This window comes from Syngnathus scovelli, chromosome 6 (genome assembly GCF_024217435.2).
Source record: "Syngnathus scovelli strain Florida chromosome 6, RoL_Ssco_1.2, whole genome shotgun sequence".
NCBI classification, from domain to species: domain Eukaryota; kingdom Metazoa; phylum Chordata; class Actinopteri; order Syngnathiformes; family Syngnathidae; genus Syngnathus; species Syngnathus scovelli.
Genome location: NC_090852.1, coordinates 6,542,704 through 6,559,200, shown reverse-complemented (window position 1 = coordinate 6,559,200; position 16,497 = coordinate 6,542,704). Strand labels below are relative to the sequence as shown.

Below are 16,497 nucleotides of genomic sequence, written 5' to 3'. Positions count from 1 at the left end.
GAAGCAACAGGTGAGAGGCTCCCACCGGTAAAGTCAAGTTAGCAAGGAGAATACAATACAAACGGATGGTGTAAGGCACTGCTTTTTCAAAACAAAAGCTATAAAATGGTGTTTTGCTAATCCACACATTTCTGTGTTTTTTATTATTTCACACTTGAACTGATTTCTATAATTTTACGACATAGGAAATAGGATCATACAAACACACAACAAATTTTACTTTAAAACAAGTTAAGTAGTAGAAATAATTTGAAAAAAAACCTAACCGGATCTGTCGTTTTGTTCTTGTCATCTTAAATGATGATTTTGGTCACAGTTGAGTTAACTCAGGGACGAAAAAATGTCGGTAATTTACAGAGCAGATGTTGAACAAATATTTCGCCGTTAGGGTTTAAAAAGTAAAACATGGTGTTGATTCAGCTATACACGCGGGTAAGCAAACCTTATTTTTACGTCAAGTTGTGTATTTATAATTCGGCTTGAGAGACATATGGTAACTTTGTAAAATATTTTCGGAGGCGAAATCCCATGGAAAATTAACTATTAGTGTCATGCAATATTGTTTAGGTTATTTTCGGGATTTTTTTGCGTGTAAGTAAAGGGAAAGTCTTTAAAGTGTTTAACAAGTGTATTGGTGTGTAATTTTCCAATCTGCACTCTAGTACAATAGAGTGTGGATTCCAGATGCTGAACATGTATGGAAATCAGCAGAGATTGTGAAAGACTTTCATTATGGGGATGATAGTTTACAACTGCTTCTGGAAAATGGCACAGTAAGTGAAATTGACAAAATTCACAAACACCTGTAGTTGAATAAAATAACCAGACACATCACATGACCATCTCTTCTCCTAAAGGAACTCAAGCTGCCCGTTGACTCGTCGCCACCAGAACTCCCTCCTCTTCGCAACCCTGACATCTTAGTTGGGGAAAATGACCTCACTGCACTCAGCTACCTCCATGAACCTGCCGTCTTGCACAACCTCAAAGTGCGCTTTCTAGAGTCTAAAATCATCTACACCTACTGTGGTAGGTCCAGAAGGAATGTTTTGTTTCGCTCAAGGAAGTGCTGATGTGGTATATGGTTTTTGCTGCTTCGCTGGTCTCCAAAAAACACTCGGTGATCGGTGGCTGTTTCCCGACGAATGAGCACTTCAGAGACCCACGGCTGATTGGGAAAAGATTTTATTCAACCGATGTCAGAGTGAAGTCTCTCCAAAAAGTTGAGTGGCCCAAGGCATGGATGTAAAAAAGCCCCCCCCCAAAAGAGAGAGCGAGCGAGCTCGCGCTAGAGCGAGCCCCCCTTGGTACGAGCCCCCGCTGGAACGAACGAACGAACGAACCCCCCTCTTGTCAGGTCCGTAGCTTTTATACCTGACAAGAAGCTGATGTCACGGCTTTGGGTAACAGCTGTAGTTTTCAATCTACTAGTTTACTTCAGTCCTAAAAAGGAGATCTTGACCAGCGCTGTTGGTGATGGACGACAACAGCCACTTTACCTTATTATAGGATTGCACACATTGCTGAAACTGAATTCTCCCTGGTCACGGACAACTGGCCCTTCTATCTTCTACTACGTACTTATACATTACTGAAACTAAAGCGAAAATAGTTTGATAGTCTTACTGCTACAAGTGGATCATCTAGTGCAACATACAGATACGCATAAAGTTCAAAATTCACTTCACTGATCAGGTGCTTGTCTCCTCCGCAGGCATCATCCTGGTGGCTTTGAATCCGTACAAGCAGATTCATATCTATGGAGATGCAATCATTCATGCATACTCGGGTCAGAACATGGGCGACATGGACCCTCATATCTTTGCAGTGGCCGAGGAGGCTTACAAACAGATGGCCAGGTGGAAGCACAAACAAACATTCAATTGTACTGTAATTTAAAGTTAAATACAACTGAATTGTACTTTTTAATTTTACTGCGCTTGAAGAGCAAAAAAAGATAACTAAACTTTGCAGAAAATCATCATATTCTCAATAACAGTTGTTTGCTGTCTTGACCAGAGACCACAAGAACCAATCTATCATCATCAGTGGCGAGTCTGGAGCTGGCAAGACAGTGTCAGCTCGATATGCTATGAGATACTTTGCTGTTGTCAGCAAATCTGGCAGCAAGACCCAAGTTGAAGACAAAGTCTTAGCGTCCAATCCCATAACTGAGGTGACAAGCGCTCATTCTCAACGTCACAGTGAGGACGGCTGGTGCGTCAATCTTGCTTGACTTTCTCTCAGGCCATTGGGAACGCAAAGACGATCAGGAACGACAACAGCAGCCGTTTTGGGAAATTCACTGAGATCAGTTTTGACAACACGTATCGAATCATTGGTGCAAACATGAGGACTTACCTGTTGGAGAAATCCAGAGTTGTTTTCCAGGTATGGCAACTTGACATTCTGGTCAGTTCATCCTTCTACTGTGTCACATGTGTAACATTTTTTCTTCCAGGCTGAGTCTGAGCGAAACTATCATATATTTTACCAAATGTGCGCCTGTGCACATCTGCCACAGTTCAAGGCACTCAAACTGTGTAAGTGTGTAAAGGTTTGAGACACAATCTCACTGATGTATGTCCATATATTTAATGTGCAGGTATTTATTTATTTTTTGTCTTACAGTGAGTGCCGATGAGTTCAACTACACAGGCATTGGTGGCGATATCATTATTGAAGGTGTGGACGACAGGAAAGGCATGGAGGAGACTCAGCAGACCTTCTCACTATTGGGTAAAGCATGATGGAATGGAGACGCAACACTACTCTTTAATATTTATTAAACCTCTTTGTGGTTGTTTAGGACTGAAGGAGGACTTTCAGGCTGATGTCTTCAAAGTTCTTGCAGCTATTCTCCATCTGGGAAATGTGGAAATTAAGAGCTCTGGTGATGATAGGTCCACCATTTCAGTGAGTCTTGTTGTTTTCTAAGTCTTACTCTAGTGACAATATTAATAATACCAAATCTACTCAAATCCAATTTGAGTGTTGTATTAAAATTTTCCTTAAGTATAATAAATATAATCATTCACACATAGGGCCACATACTTCCTAACCAGAAAAAATAGTATATTTTAAATATGGACAAAATATTTGCAAATTATAATTTTTACGCCTGTATTTCTTTTTTTGTCAAGAAACTTACATTAAGTGCAAAAACAGATTTTTGTACATATTTTTTTCTCAAGTCAAGTTTCTCAAGTAATAATAATAATGATAATAATAATAATCATTATTATTATTATTATTATTATTAAGCGCAACAATAACCACAGTTAAATAAATTAAAATACACTGGCTGTGTCAGTCAAAACTGATGATTATCGTTTTTAGAAAAATATGTGTTGCTCTTTTAACATCAACAATATTTTGTATATTTTCCTAACTTTCAGCACAGCGATTCACATCTGCACATCTTCTGCGAGCTGTTGAGTGTGCGTGCAGATGACTTAGTGCGTTGGCTGTGCAATCGGAAGCTTGTCCTGGTGGCCGAGACGGTGGTGAAACCGTTGCATAAAGACCGCGTAGTGAATTCCAGAGACGCCCTGGCCAAACGCATCTATGCACATTTGTTTGACTGCGTCATTAACAAGATCAACAAAGCACTGCAGGTTCCCGGGAAGCAACATGCTTTCATAGGTGTTCTGGACATTTATGGGTAACAGAAAAAAAAATCTTATTTTCTATCTTTCGATTATTTCGTGTCTCAACTTTTATTGTGTGGTCCTCAGCTTTGAGACTTTTGACATCAACAGCTTTGAGCAGTTTTGTATCAACTATGCTAATGAAAAACTTCAGCAGCAGTTTAACTTGGTCAGTACCACATCAGCACAAATCTCTGCATGCTCTTCATTAGGTTGCTCATGAAGTTGTCCTATTTCTTTCCAGCATGTTTTCAAACTGGAACAGGAGGAATACATGAAAGAAGACATCCCGTGGACGTTAATAGATTTCTATGACAATCAGCCAGTCATTGATTTGATTGAAGCCAAAATGGGAATCCTTGATTTGCTTGATGAAGAATGCTTGGTAAAAAAAAAAAAAAAAAAATTCAACTGGTGCTGATTGTATTCACTCGCTTGCTCTCAATGACAAACAAGCTATTTGCTTTACAGTTTCCTCAAGGCACTGATCAAAGCTGGCTCCAAAAGCTGTACAACTACCTGGATGGCAATCCCTTGTTTGAGAGGCCCAAACTGTCAAATGAGACCTTTGTCATTCAACACTTTGCAGACAAGGTGCGGAACACAAATCAACATTCAAATTATTGGAAAAGTTAGGACTGAAAGGCAACTTGCGCAAAGTCTATAATGTCTTGGTAATATGATGAATTAAGGTTCATGAGATTCAAATTATTTTGATTAATTAATTATGAGTTGTGTCCAAATTCATTATTGTAGTATATCATGGTGTTCTTAATATTTTTTGTCTGTTTTGCTGCTCAAAAGGTGGAGTATCAATGCAAAGGTTTTCTTGAGAAGAACCGAGATACTCTTTATGAAGAACTGGTTGCGGTTTTGAGAGTCAGCAAGGTAAACAAAATAAAACAAAGACTTTATGATCGTAACAATACATGCCAAAAACAAAAGTACTTAATGCTCTTCTTGCCACTGTTATCAGTTCGCGTTTCTGGCTCAATTTTTCCAAGAGGAGGGGCTGAGTGTTCCGAAAATAAAAGGTATCAAGGTGAAGCCGGCCAGGCCTGGTGTGAAATCTACCAATAAACAGCTGAGGGCCTCGGTTGGAGCTAAGGTGGACATGTTTACCCCGTCGCTGTGTGTTTAGCAGTTTTGGTCATCTTTTGCTGACACATTGTGAATATAGTTCTGCAGCTCTCTGTCGTTGCTGATGGAAACACTGAACGCTACCACGCCTCACTATGTGCGCTGCATCAAGCCAAACGATGAAAAGCTGCCATTTGAGTAAATACTAGTCGAGCCTTATTTATTGGTTCGGAGCTTATCTCCAGAATGACAGGTTTTTTTTTTTTTTTTTTTTTTTTTTTTAGATATGATTCCGGAAGGGTGGTGCAGCAGCTGCGGGCCTGTGGAGTGCTTGAAACAATTCGCATCAGTGCCCAAAGTTACCCATCAAGGTGATCTGCTTTGAGTACATAGCAGTAAACGACAAATGTTTTGCATATCTTATTCCAATGCAAAAATCTTGCGTTTGCAGGTGGACCTACTTTGAGTTTTATAGCCGCTACAGTATCCTCATGACCAACGAGGAGGCGGGCATCAGTGACAAGACACTGGCGTGCAAAGATGTGCTTCAGAGGTTGATTCAGGTGTGGGTCATTGCGTCTGTGATTTATTTTTTTTTTTTTCCTGCTTCTCCAATTACAACCGCAAATTCGAGGTTTTGTTCTTTTCTCTTTGATTCTGTCTCCAGGACCCCAACCAGTACAAGTTTGGTCGCACAAAGATCTTCCTCCGAGCTGGTCAGGTAGCATATTTAGAAAAGCTGCGTCTGGATCGACTAAGAGGGGCGTGCATTACCATCCAGAAATACGTCCGTGGATGGATCCAGAGAAGAAACTACCAACGCTTGAGGCAGGCAGCTATCCTGATACAACACTACATCCGTGGCAAGAAGACTATACGGTTAGTGGCTTTTACCATAGATTCAAAACCTTGAGATCCAGATGTCACAATTTGTGTTTTTTGTTTGTGAACTGCAGTAAAGCAGTGAGCGCAGCAAACCTGAAGCAGGGATGGTCAGCGGTGGTCATTCAGAGGTACTGGAGAGGCTTCCGCATTAAGAAGAGCTACCAAACGGTACGCTTGGGCATCATCATCATCCAAGCTTACACACGAGGTTGGCTGGCCCGTAGAGCCTATTCAAAGGTCTGTATCGGTAGCTTCCTTGGCAGTATTTGTGAAGATACGGAATCAAAGTCAGACTTTAAATGACCTGGTCATCATTGCTCAGCTGGTGGAAGCACGCCAGGCATTGGTGCTGCAGAAGTACGCCAGAGCATGGCTGGCTCGACGGCGTTTTAACGCCATGCGTCGATTGGTGCAACAGGTTCAGCTATCATTCAGGGTGCAGCAGCTCCGAAAGAAAAATGAGGAGAAGGTAAATGTCGTCTCGAGGCCCGTCGTCCAGTTCTCGGAGAAGACCTGAACTAATCCCTGATCCTTAATCCCAGAGTAAAGAGAACCGCGGGTTGGTGGAAAGACTGACCAGTTTGGCCAACTCCCATTCTCAAGCCATGGAAAGGCTGCAGGCTCTGGAGACACAGCTGGAAAAATCAGCCACCCAGAAGGCATCTTTGGAAGCAAGAGAGAAGAAAGTCAAAGAAGATGCTTCTCTGGTCAGTCAGTTTTTATTGTAGTCCCCGCCTTGTGACCAGATGGCCTAGGTCCATTACGTCCTTCCTCTATAAATTATCTGCAAATATTAAGTACACAGAGTCAACATGGGTGGATGATGTACCCATAATGGCTCCTCTTGCGAATGACGCAGCAGCTTTGAGAAGAAAGTAGGACATGCCCACCTGGGAGAAGCAGCCCACAGTGCAAAGATTTTTATTCGGTCCAAAGAGACTAGCACAAGCCTCCCATTGATGTTTTTGACAAAGTATCCAAACATTCACCACAAACCAAGACTGCATGTTCTCTATTGGTGGAGTACTGAACCAAGCAGGATTCACAGGATCCTTATCACCCAGGATATGATGCATCCAGCACAACTGATGGAACAAGGTTGTCACTTGAATCTATTTCTGCAAAGCCTCCATCAGAACTTTGGTCAGCAAACATCTGTCTACTAGCCCTAATACACCAAAGGCCCACGCTGTCGGCTACTACTTGCACCAGTTGGCAACCTGACTTAAGTCTGTTTTGTTGCTTTTGGAAAAGAAGTGAAATGCCGGATTGTGGGGCAGAACTGTGCCTGGAAGTTCTTGGCACATATGTACTGAAGGCAAATGGCTGCCAAGTGATGTCAACATGCTCATTTTAGACAGTCTCAAATGTACATTTACGAATGTTTTAAATTGGGGCCAGTGGTCAATATCAATCAAGGTGTCTGCCACAATTTTTTATTCTGTCCTTTAAAACATTCATCTTCTTTTGGACACTATAGAGAGTGACTGATCTTCAAAGTCAAGTTGATGGCTTAATCATCAAGAAACAGAGCATGGAGAAGATGTTTGAAGCGTCCTCCAAAGAACAACAAGGTACAAAGGGTCTATCTTTTCCAAACAGTCTCACTTTTTATTTACCTGTCCCCAACTTTTGACATTATCCGACAGAAAAGTTTGATCAAATAAAGATGACTCTACTGGAAGACAAAGAAACTCAAGCAAGGCTTCGAAAGTAGGTTAAAAAAAAATGTCGGCAACACTGCAGTAGTCATGCGAGACTAGTGAGATTTCATTTCATCAGAACCGCTGAGTCCAACCTTAAGATCCAGAGAAAGGAACACGACAAGGAACTGGGAATCCTGAAAGAGGAGCTCAGGAAGCTGAAGGATGAGAGAATCAGTCTGCAGATGAAGTTGGAGGATGGCGACCAGATGACTGCCGACCTGCAGGATCAGGTGGCCCAACTCACCAAGCATGTCAAGGTCATTCCTGATCTTCGCAGAGACCTCAGCAACCTACAGAATCAAAAGCAAACCATAGACCGGAAGATGATGCAACAATCTGAAGAAGCAAGAGGTATCCCTGATATTAAACGATCTTGAATTTGATCACCGCTCACGTTAAAGTAATATTTCTTTGCAGCTAAACTGCATGACATTTCAAGACTCCTCACGGGAAGTGTCGTTAAAGAAGAAGTTATTTTGGGGTAATCAATCATTTAGTTTTCTTTTTCTCTCTTGGTTTTTGATTCGAGAGTATTTTATTGTTGCTGAAGGCTAACTGCAGATTATTCTGAGAAGACATATGAAGCAGAAGACCTTCTGGCAGCTTATACTGGTCTGGAAAAAGCGACCAGGTTTGTTTACCGACCGTCACCCATAAAATGTTTACACACATGACCTGTTTGACGTCATTGTCGGCAGAACTTTGGAGAACCACCGCAAGGAACAGAAGGAAAGATACGAGACGCAAATAGAAGGTTTGAAACAGAAAGTGGATTACCTTCAAAATGAGAACAGCAGCTTGCACACACTTTTTACGGAGAAAAATAACGTCAATGAGAACATTCGCCAAGAGGTGTGCCGACTGAGCAGCGAGAACTGTGTAGGTTCTTTTGTGATTATTTTATGAACGCACAGTAATTTGTGTGTGGTTGTTTTTTAACGTGACCTGTTTGTTGTCAGGTTATACCTGAGCTGAAAGTTCAGATTTCAGAGCTACAAAGACAGAAACATGAATGTGAGGTTCTTGTAGAAGAGCAGAGAAAAGAGTTAGAGGGTGAGTTTAATTTGGACTAGTGGTGGTTTGAAATTAAAATTCACTTCTTTTTTTTTGTGGTACTTTTCAAGAAAAAGCAGCTGAGATGAAGAATAATCTTCAAAAGAGGGTTGAAGAAGCCAGTTCAAAGTGCAGGTGAAATTTTCAGATTAAAGTCAGATGTTTGGATCATCCTGTTAATATCCTGATTTAAATCATTTGATTCCTTCAAGGCACTTTGAGGAGCAAGCTGAGGTGCTGGAGGAGGTCAAGACGACCCTTCAAGATCAAATCAGAGACCTTCAAGAGGAGAATGCTCACCTGAGCAAGCAACTACAGATGGAGAGAGATGCCAAGATCCGACTGAGGCTTGAAGCCGCAGAGTTGTCTTCTAGAAATTTGGTACGTGTTCCTTGAGACGTCACATGTTAAAGGCTCACAATCCCGACTAGTCTGCTTTTCTTAAAGGACTTTGAGGAGCAACTTGACCAGAAGGAAAGAGTCATTAAACAGTTAGAGAATCAAATGATAAACCTTGAAACAGGTAATCTTGTACCTTTGACAGATATAATGATCACTTCACTGGTTTCTTTTATATCAAACAAATTGTTTCAGGTTCTTTACCTGACATGTTTCGGCGGTTTCTTCCGCCTTCATCAGAATGGTTCGAGACGATCTCACCCGGCTCTAGCTATACTTGTATAACCTGACCAACATGCGCCCATGACCCGCCTTGGTAGGGCCCCCACCGGCGCCGGCTACCGCCGGCGTTGGGTGGACGGTTCCTCCCCACTTGCGGGTCCAGTGAAGTGATTAAAAAAGGAAAAACAAAATGAACTTAGTACAATTATTACGAAGATATAATGATCAATGAATAAGGCCTTCAATCTTCTGTTGTGTGCCACAGCCCAGAAAAGCTCCTCACCAGGTCCTAAACATTATCTTGGAATGTTGGAATGCAATAAAGAGGATGAATCCCGACTCATTCAGAAACTTATTTTAGGTATTTTTCTTTTTTTTTCTTCTTCATTCATTCATTTATTCATTTATTTATTTATATTTGTCGCTCAACTATGAATGAAACCAAGACTAGACAATCAAATATTCTTCTCCCTTTTAGACCTTAAGCCCAAAGGTGTGGCGGTCAACATGATCCCAGTTCTGCCATCTTACATTCTCTTCATGTGCATTCGCTACGCTGACTTCTTGAACGACGAAGAAAAATTGCTGTCTTTTATGAATGCCACTATTACTGCCGTCAAAAAGGTTACCACGGTGAGTTTCATATGCTTTTTAGACTGTCAAATATCACACATTAGAAATTTACAATAGAGGCCAATGAAATAAAGTATAAAGTGAACATTCGTTTTTCAGAATCACCAGAATGATTTGGCCTTATTGTCCTTCTGGCTGTCTAACATGTACCAGCTGCTCAATTGTCTCAAGCAGTACAGTGGAGAAGAGGTACGGATCTCTCGGTGTTGACCATAATATTGATTAGGGCAGATGTGATTTACTTTGTATTCTTTTCTTCACTCAAGGAGTTCAGCAAGCAAAGTACCCCCCGTCAGCTGAGCAACTGCTTACAGAACTTTGATTTGTCAGACCACCAGCAGGTTGTCAGCGACTTGGCCATCTGCATCTATCACCAGTTCATCTCAGCCATGGAAAGAGCTCTCACCCCTGCGATTGGTACCAAAGCATAAAAACAAATCCATTCATTCGTACGACTAACTCATCATCTTCTCCGCAGTGCCCGGGATGTTGGAGCACGAGAGCTTGCAGGGCATTTCCAGCATGAAACCGAGAGGCTTCATTAATCGTTCTAGCAAAAACAATCAAGACACAGAGACCTACACCATCACCTTCATCATCCAGCGACTCTCTCACTTCTACACCAGCATGACTCAACACGGCACAGAGCCACACATCGTTAAACAGGTGGTCAAGCAACTGCTCTTCCACATTGGGGCGACCACCCTCAATAACCTGCTACTGCGTAAGGACATGTGCTCCTGCAGGAAAGGAATGCAAATCAGGTTGGTGTGTGTGTGTGTGTAGGAGGGGGGAATTGCATGGAATGTTATATACTGAATAATTTATCATTATTTATTCATACAAAATACCCCTCACAGTTCGGAGGTGCGGGGTTCAATTCCGGCGTTGGTTTCCTTCGGTGCCACAACTAAGGGTGACAATGTACTCTTACAGATGTAATATTAGCTACCTGGAAGAGTGGCTTCAGGAGAAAGACCTCCAGAATTATCATCTTATCGACACTCTGAAGCCGTTGACAGAGGCTGCCTGGCTGCTGCAGGTCAGCAAGTTCACAGATGACGACGCCAAGGCCATCACTGAGACATGCGTGGAGCTCAACACAGTTCAGGTATGCCGTCCACTTCTATACAATTTTCTCAAATAATCATCTGAATGCTCTCATACAGATCGTCAAGATTCTGAATTCATACACGCCCATGGACGCTTTTGAGAAAAGGGTAGCGTCGTCGTTTGTCCGCAAAGTTCAGGTGGGCTCACATCTAACTACTTTCAAACGGGTGATATCACGTCTTGGATGCTGGATCTGAAAAGTTCTAAATGTCCTCTTTGTTACAGTCGCTTCGACAAGATCACGACAGCAGCGCGCAGCTGATGATGGACGCAAACTATCGTTTCCCTGTTACGTTTCCTTTCTGCTCATCCTCGCAGGCTTTGGAGTTGCTGCAGGTTCCCAATAGCCTTCACCTGGATTTTTTAACTATGATTTGAACTTTGTCTTCTTAATTTTAACCTATAATCAGCTTCGGGATAGATGAGATCTCTTTTATCGTAGAGAATATACATCACAAAAACATTGGGATGTAACATTGGGTGCAAAAACCTTTACAGGTGAACCTAAATTGACCTTTTTGAAACAATTGTTTCAGTTGTTTTTGCACAATTTCCTGTATTTAAAAGGAGCTGAACAGCAAAATTCACAGCAGGTGTTTGATTCATAAATTGACGGATAATTTTTTTAAGGATGTGCGTCCACATTTGAGCTTTTGAGCCTTCCAAGTCTCTCTGCATGAGTTTTTATACGTTTTCCCATTCAAAAGAGAGGAGACATACTGATTTCATTTATCCTTTATCATTGTTCTTTTAAAGTGCAATATTTGTCTATTCGTAAATTGCTTTTTACTGGATATGGTTCTTAATGGTTTTATTGAAAATGCACTCTCTGTATGTCCCAAGACTGCACATATAAATACACAACATGCATCACTCAGCATCATCAAATGAGAGCCAATTGTCTAATGAGTCAGACAATAATGAATTGCAATGGCGGTAGCATTTTAAGTGAAGGATGTTTGAATACAAATGGTGAAGCAATATGTGTAGACAGACAGTACAAAATGATTCGGCATAAATGATTTATCTTTGGAAAAAATTAAAAAATACTGCAGCATACTGAGTCGATTGTGAAACTCATCTTTGTGTGTCTCATCTTCGTCAAGATGTGCACAAACCCAAAGGTTCATTGAATTGAAGCAAAACGTGCCAAAACTGTTTAATTTGTTACATTCTATTTCTTTATGTCTGTACTGAGAACAATATTCTGAGTGCGTTGTAAAAAAAATATATATACATACTACATTACATTTTAGGAGCAAAAAACCCACCTCTACGTTTACAGTAAATAAATGAACCAATTAGTTAATGAGATGGTTTAGATTGTATCAGTCTATCTCGTGACAAGTAATAAAGATCCATATTGAACTCATGCTGGATTTCATTCAGCCTGTCCAGAACTCATCCCTGTGGCAGCCTCCTCATCCTCCTCTATCCTTTAAACCCCCCGCTCCCAGTGGACTACAGCATCCTCCTCTCACCTCTTTCTCCTCATCCCGGAGAGTGGACCACAGTACCCTGCAGCGTCTTGGCGCGGTGACGTCACGAGAGCAGCATCAGCTGTTAGCTGTGTGTGTGTTTGTGTGTGTGTGTGTGTGTGTGTGTGTGTGTGTGTGTGTGTGTGTTTGTGTTTGTGTGTGTGTTGTGTGCCACTGCTTGAAGCCTTGTCACTGCCCATCGCGGCCCCGCATAAAGGACAAATATATGAGATCCCCTCTGCTCCCTGAAATGGCGACACAGGAGGTACAGCTCAACGAGACTCTGGCGCATCTGAAAACCGAGTCGGAGTCGCTCAAGTCGAAGCTGGAGGAGGAAAGAGCCAAGCTGCACGACGTCGAGCGTGAGTACGGAAAATGGAGAGGCCGCTCGCCATTCACACGAGCGCCAGCAAATCAGAGCGGATGTTTGTTGTTCTGCATCGCAGCTTTTCCGAAACGCCAGCTTAATCGTTTGGACATCGTTTTGACATCTTTACTTGGGCTCGGCGTGTCCTGACATTGAACAGGCTCGTTTTGTTTTTGCTGCTTGCCGATTTGACGAGCTCGGTGCTTCCATCCATCTGCATGAGGCTCTCATAGCATCCAAACATTCCCTCTGCAGCGTAGCAACAACCTCAGCGTTAGAGAGGAAGATAAGAAAATATTGTGATTTAATTATGGAGCAATTCCGTGGACACGGATAGGTTCAGTCAAAAAATAAATAAATAAATAGAGAAAGATTAAGCAATGCATTTTTCCATTAAATGGAGGCCTACGGCAGTTTTAATCCTACAGTGGATATTAATCAGGTGGAGATTTAATGCAATGCATAATGTGTGAGTGTGAATATGTGTATGTGCTCAGTGCATCAAGTGGCGGAGAAGGTGGAGGGCCTGGGCCAGTTTGTCATGAAGACACGGAGAACTCTGAAGGGGCATGGCAACAAAGTTCTGTGCATGGACTGGTGTAAGGACAAGAGGAGGATTGTCAGCTCCTCGCAGGTAACTCACACACGCACACACACACACACACACACACACACACAAGTAAAATTGTGAGATTGAGACAACAATGAATTCAGTATACTTGTTGGGATGTTTTGTTTGTTTCATTCGTTTAAAATATTTACTTTGGCAACACTGCGACAGACAAAAAATATACATAGCTTAATGGATATAATTAAGAATTGCTATTAAACCCTTTTCTGCTTTTTATCTAAACATCCAGGATGGAAAAGTGATCGTTTGGGATGCCTTCACTACCAACAAGGTAACTAGTCATTTTAACGTAGTGCACTAAAACAAGCATAAAGCATAATTCCTGCTGCGCTCGACATTATTGGACAGCTCTTTGGCTCTTGGGCCTTTGAAATCAAATTCTTCAGTGTTGCAATATTTGTATGCAAAGTGCTGTATAAATAAATAAATATTGATCGGTATGTTTTATTTAGTCTTATTGTTGTATTGTAAGTAGTTCCAGCATGTGCACAAAGTGTATCAAGCGGCATTTCATGTTTGAGTTGATTGTTGTGTTTCAGTGATGCACTCATAAGATGCGATTGTTGTCCTTCTCTGAAGCGGCTTTGTTTGTTTTGATGTGGATCAGGAGCATGCCGTGACGATGCCTTGCACCTGGGTCATGGCCTGCGCCTATGCTCCGTCTGGCTGCGCTGTAGCTTGTGGGTGAGTGCTTGCGCCACATAATGTCAACTTTCTTTTGTTTTTGTGCAATCAGTCAAGCGATGGATTTTCGGTTGACAGCAAGTGGCAAAATGGCCGCCCACTGAGATGGATGAAAATGGGTGGATTTTGCTGTTTCATTCATATTTTACTAATGCAATATTAATCAAAATGCTGTGTTTAGACCGGTGGGGCCTACAGAGCATATTTTTGTAGAGAAAAAATGACATGACAAGCAAACACAAAAAGGCTCCATGAATTTTTATTATGAGCTTCAAACTTAGCTTACCAGTTCCTGTTAGCTTGTGTTTAATTGCTTCTGTATTCCATCCCAGTGGCCTGGACAACAAATGTTCCGTGTATCCTCTGTCCCTGGACAAGAACGAGAACCTGGCTGCCAAGAAGAAGTCGGTCGCCATGCACACAAACTACTTATCCGCTTGTAGCTTCACCAACTCGGACATGCAGGTGAGATCAAATGACTCCTGCTTGCTTACATCTCTGGCTAAGAGGTAAAGTGCACTAGTTGAAAAAAAACACCGTTGGAAATAAATTCTTCCCTTTTTATGTAAATCGGATGTGTAGGTCTGTGGTTCCGATAGTGTTTAGGCCAGCAGTACTGTACTCAACTCATTTGTGTGTCATCGTTAATGCCTTTTATGCTCCGGGGAGTCGAATTGAGCTTTCTCAACTTGTTTAATAATTCACCACAGCTAATCAGAGTTCACGTGCAGGTCATTTGATGTTTTACACAAACACAGGCCATCCATTTATAGCACATCATCATTTCACCCCTCTCATAATTATCCATCATCTGTTTGACTTGAAGATCCTGACTTCCAGCGGGGATGGGACGTGTGCCTTGTGGGATGTCGAGAGCGGACAGTTGTTGCAGAGTTTCCATGGCCACGCGGCAGATGTGCTCTGTTTGGATCTGGCGCCCTCAGAGACCGGCAACACATTTGTCTCAGGGGTGAGGGATTATCGCTATGCCATGGGATAGTTTTGGCTGATCTAGTTACTGATATTTTTATTTATTAAATTATTTTGTACTATTGTTTTCGTAGGGCTGCGATAAAAAGGCCAACGTGTGGGACATGCGCTCAGGACAGTGCATCCAGTCTTTTGAAACTCACGAATCTGATATCAATAGTGTGCGGTGAGTAACAGGATGATTATAACGATTATATTATATATTATATTGATAATTCTCTCTTGCTGGCTCTCCAAACAGTTACTATCCCAGCGGAGATGCATTCGCATCTGGCTCAGATGATGCCACAGTAAGTATTAGTAAAGTATCTTAGATGAAAAAGCAGCAAAGTAATGAGGAACGACGAATCCTCGATTTGAGTATTAAACATGGCCGGCTTCTCAATTTCTCAATTTGGCATCGGCATCAAAGATTGACACTTTTGTTACAGTGCCGCCTGTATGACTTGAGAGCAGACAGAGAAGTAGCCATCTATTCCAAAGAGAGCATCATATTCGGTGTGTCCAGCGTTGATTTCTCTCTTAGTGGTAAGATTTGTTTTGTAATTATATTTTGCTTATACTCAGCAAATACCTCGTGAAGATGAAACTATTTGTGTGCGTCTCCCCAATAGGCCGACTCCTTTTCGGCGGCTACAACGATTACACCATTAACGTCTGGGATGTTCTCAAAGGAACACGGGTGTCTATTCTGTTTGGACACGAGAACCGTGTCAGTACGTTGCGGGTGTCCCCAGATGGGACGGCTTTCTGCACGGGCTCCTGGGATCACACTCTTCGGGTAACACATGGATTCTCGTTGTGTATGTTTGTGTTGTCGTTTCTCCAAATATCTTTTTTAATGGGTGCCATTCTTGGTTTCAGATCTGGGCTTGAGGACTCGGACGCAGATGAAATGAAGTCAGACTGAACAGAAGCCCCACGGACACAAAGACCTTTCTGTTTGCTAACGTACAATCACAGAAATGGACACTCGCTTTGTGGTTGTACATATCAAAAGCATTGTTTGTACTTTAGTCTCACAGCCAGGTTAGATTCACATATCACTACAATTAATCCAAATGACATGGTTCTATTCAAGTATGATTGGGTAAAAAACGCACAGAAGGATCTAAGATGGCAGTAAAATATGTGAAATGTATTTGATGGAAAAAAACAAACAAAACAAAAACACTAGTGAATAGAAATCTAGGATAGAAGTGACACAATAAAGTAATGTGTTGTATGTGCCACATAAAGGGCATTGTTTGTATATTATTAATTATTTTGCACAAAAATAAAGATTTGATTGGTAGATGTAATGCTGATGAATACAGAGTACAGTATCATAGACGTGCAAGAAAGCTCATTTATGTCCATAAACCTGTCCCTATTAAAAGCATCATTCATGAAAGCTAAACTGCCAATACCTTTGAAAAAAAGCACATTAAAAAGAGAAGTTATGACTAATAATTTTTTCTTCATTACCATAATTTTATTTGCCATGTTTCCACAAATGTAAACCACCGAGGCTCAATGTGCATATCCAGTCACGTATGTGGTCTACACTAGAATGCTAATAAATGGAATGTAATCATTTCCATGCAGTTGTCCAATGGCTGTAATT

The 16,497-nt window shown here is 41.6% G+C and overlaps 2 protein-coding genes across 3 annotated transcripts; both read left to right on the top strand.

The window, feature by feature from the left end:
- The first annotated feature begins 272 nt into the window (after positions 1-272).
- Positions 273-11,804, top strand: myo5c (myosin VC). Of its 2 annotated transcripts, XM_049722030.1 has the most exons (40): positions 273-432; positions 663-773; positions 858-1,029; positions 1,715-1,859; positions 2,020-2,176; positions 2,248-2,391; positions 2,462-2,543; positions 2,632-2,739; positions 2,810-2,916; positions 3,399-3,664; positions 3,738-3,819; positions 3,895-4,035; positions 4,122-4,244; positions 4,455-4,538; positions 4,627-4,758; positions 4,831-4,928; positions 5,015-5,101; positions 5,182-5,293; positions 5,398-5,609; positions 5,687-5,852; positions 5,938-6,084; positions 6,158-6,322; positions 7,096-7,189; positions 7,265-7,328; positions 7,398-7,672; positions 7,739-7,802; positions 7,872-7,952; positions 8,020-8,200; positions 8,281-8,374; positions 8,446-8,509; positions 8,587-8,755; positions 8,822-8,897; positions 9,261-9,356; positions 9,474-9,628; positions 9,728-9,817; positions 9,895-10,045; positions 10,107-10,392; positions 10,565-10,739; positions 10,798-10,878; positions 10,967-11,804. In XM_049722030.1, the coding sequence occupies exons 1-40, from the start codon at positions 406-408 to the stop codon at positions 11,117-11,119; spliced, it is 5,217 nt and encodes a 1,738-aa protein (XP_049577987.1). In that variant the 5' UTR covers positions 273-405; the 3' UTR covers positions 11,120-11,804. The 2 variants fall into 2 exon arrangements, with proteins under 2 accessions (XP_049577987.1, XP_049577988.1); XM_049722031.1 differs by lacking the exons at positions 5,938-6,084; positions 6,158-6,322 and having other exon boundaries at positions 5,687-5,783.
- A 451-nt stretch (positions 11,805-12,255) lies between these two features.
- On the top strand, positions 12,256-16,473 carry gnb5a (guanine nucleotide binding protein (G protein), beta 5a). Its single transcript, XM_049722136.2, has 11 exons — positions 12,256-12,581; positions 13,084-13,220; positions 13,447-13,488; positions 13,825-13,901; positions 14,234-14,366; positions 14,728-14,871; positions 14,966-15,057; positions 15,133-15,181; positions 15,323-15,419; positions 15,506-15,672; positions 15,756-16,473. Exons 1-11 carry the CDS (start codon positions 12,446-12,448, stop codon positions 15,765-15,767), a joined length of 1,086 nt encoding a protein of 361 aa, XP_049578093.1. The 5' UTR covers positions 12,256-12,445; the 3' UTR covers positions 15,768-16,473.
- Positions 16,474-16,497: the final 24 nt, after the last annotated feature.

Bases quoted from the DNA above. Each gene is read 5' to 3' on its own strand.
- myo5c (XM_049722030.1), top strand. From the start codon at position 406: ATGGTGTTGATTCAGCTATACACGCGG. The intron at 8,510-8,586 runs GTGAAATTTTCA...GATTCCTTCAAG, and splicing joins GAAGCCAGTTCAAAGTGCAG to GCACTTTGAGGAGCAAGCTG. The intron at 10,740-10,797 runs GTATGCCGTCCA...GCTCTCATACAG, and splicing joins TGGAGCTCAACACAGTTCAG to ATCGTCAAGATTCTGAATTC.
- gnb5a (XM_049722136.2), top strand. From the start codon at position 12,446: ATGAGATCCCCTCTGCTCCCTGAAATGGCGACACAGGAGGTACAGCTC. The intron at 13,489-13,824 runs GTAACTAGTCAT...GATGTGGATCAG, and splicing joins ATGCCTTCACTACCAACAAG to GAGCATGCCGTGACGATGCC. The intron at 13,902-14,233 runs GTGAGTGCTTGC...ATTCCATCCCAG, and splicing joins GGCTGCGCTGTAGCTTGTGG to TGGCCTGGACAACAAATGTT.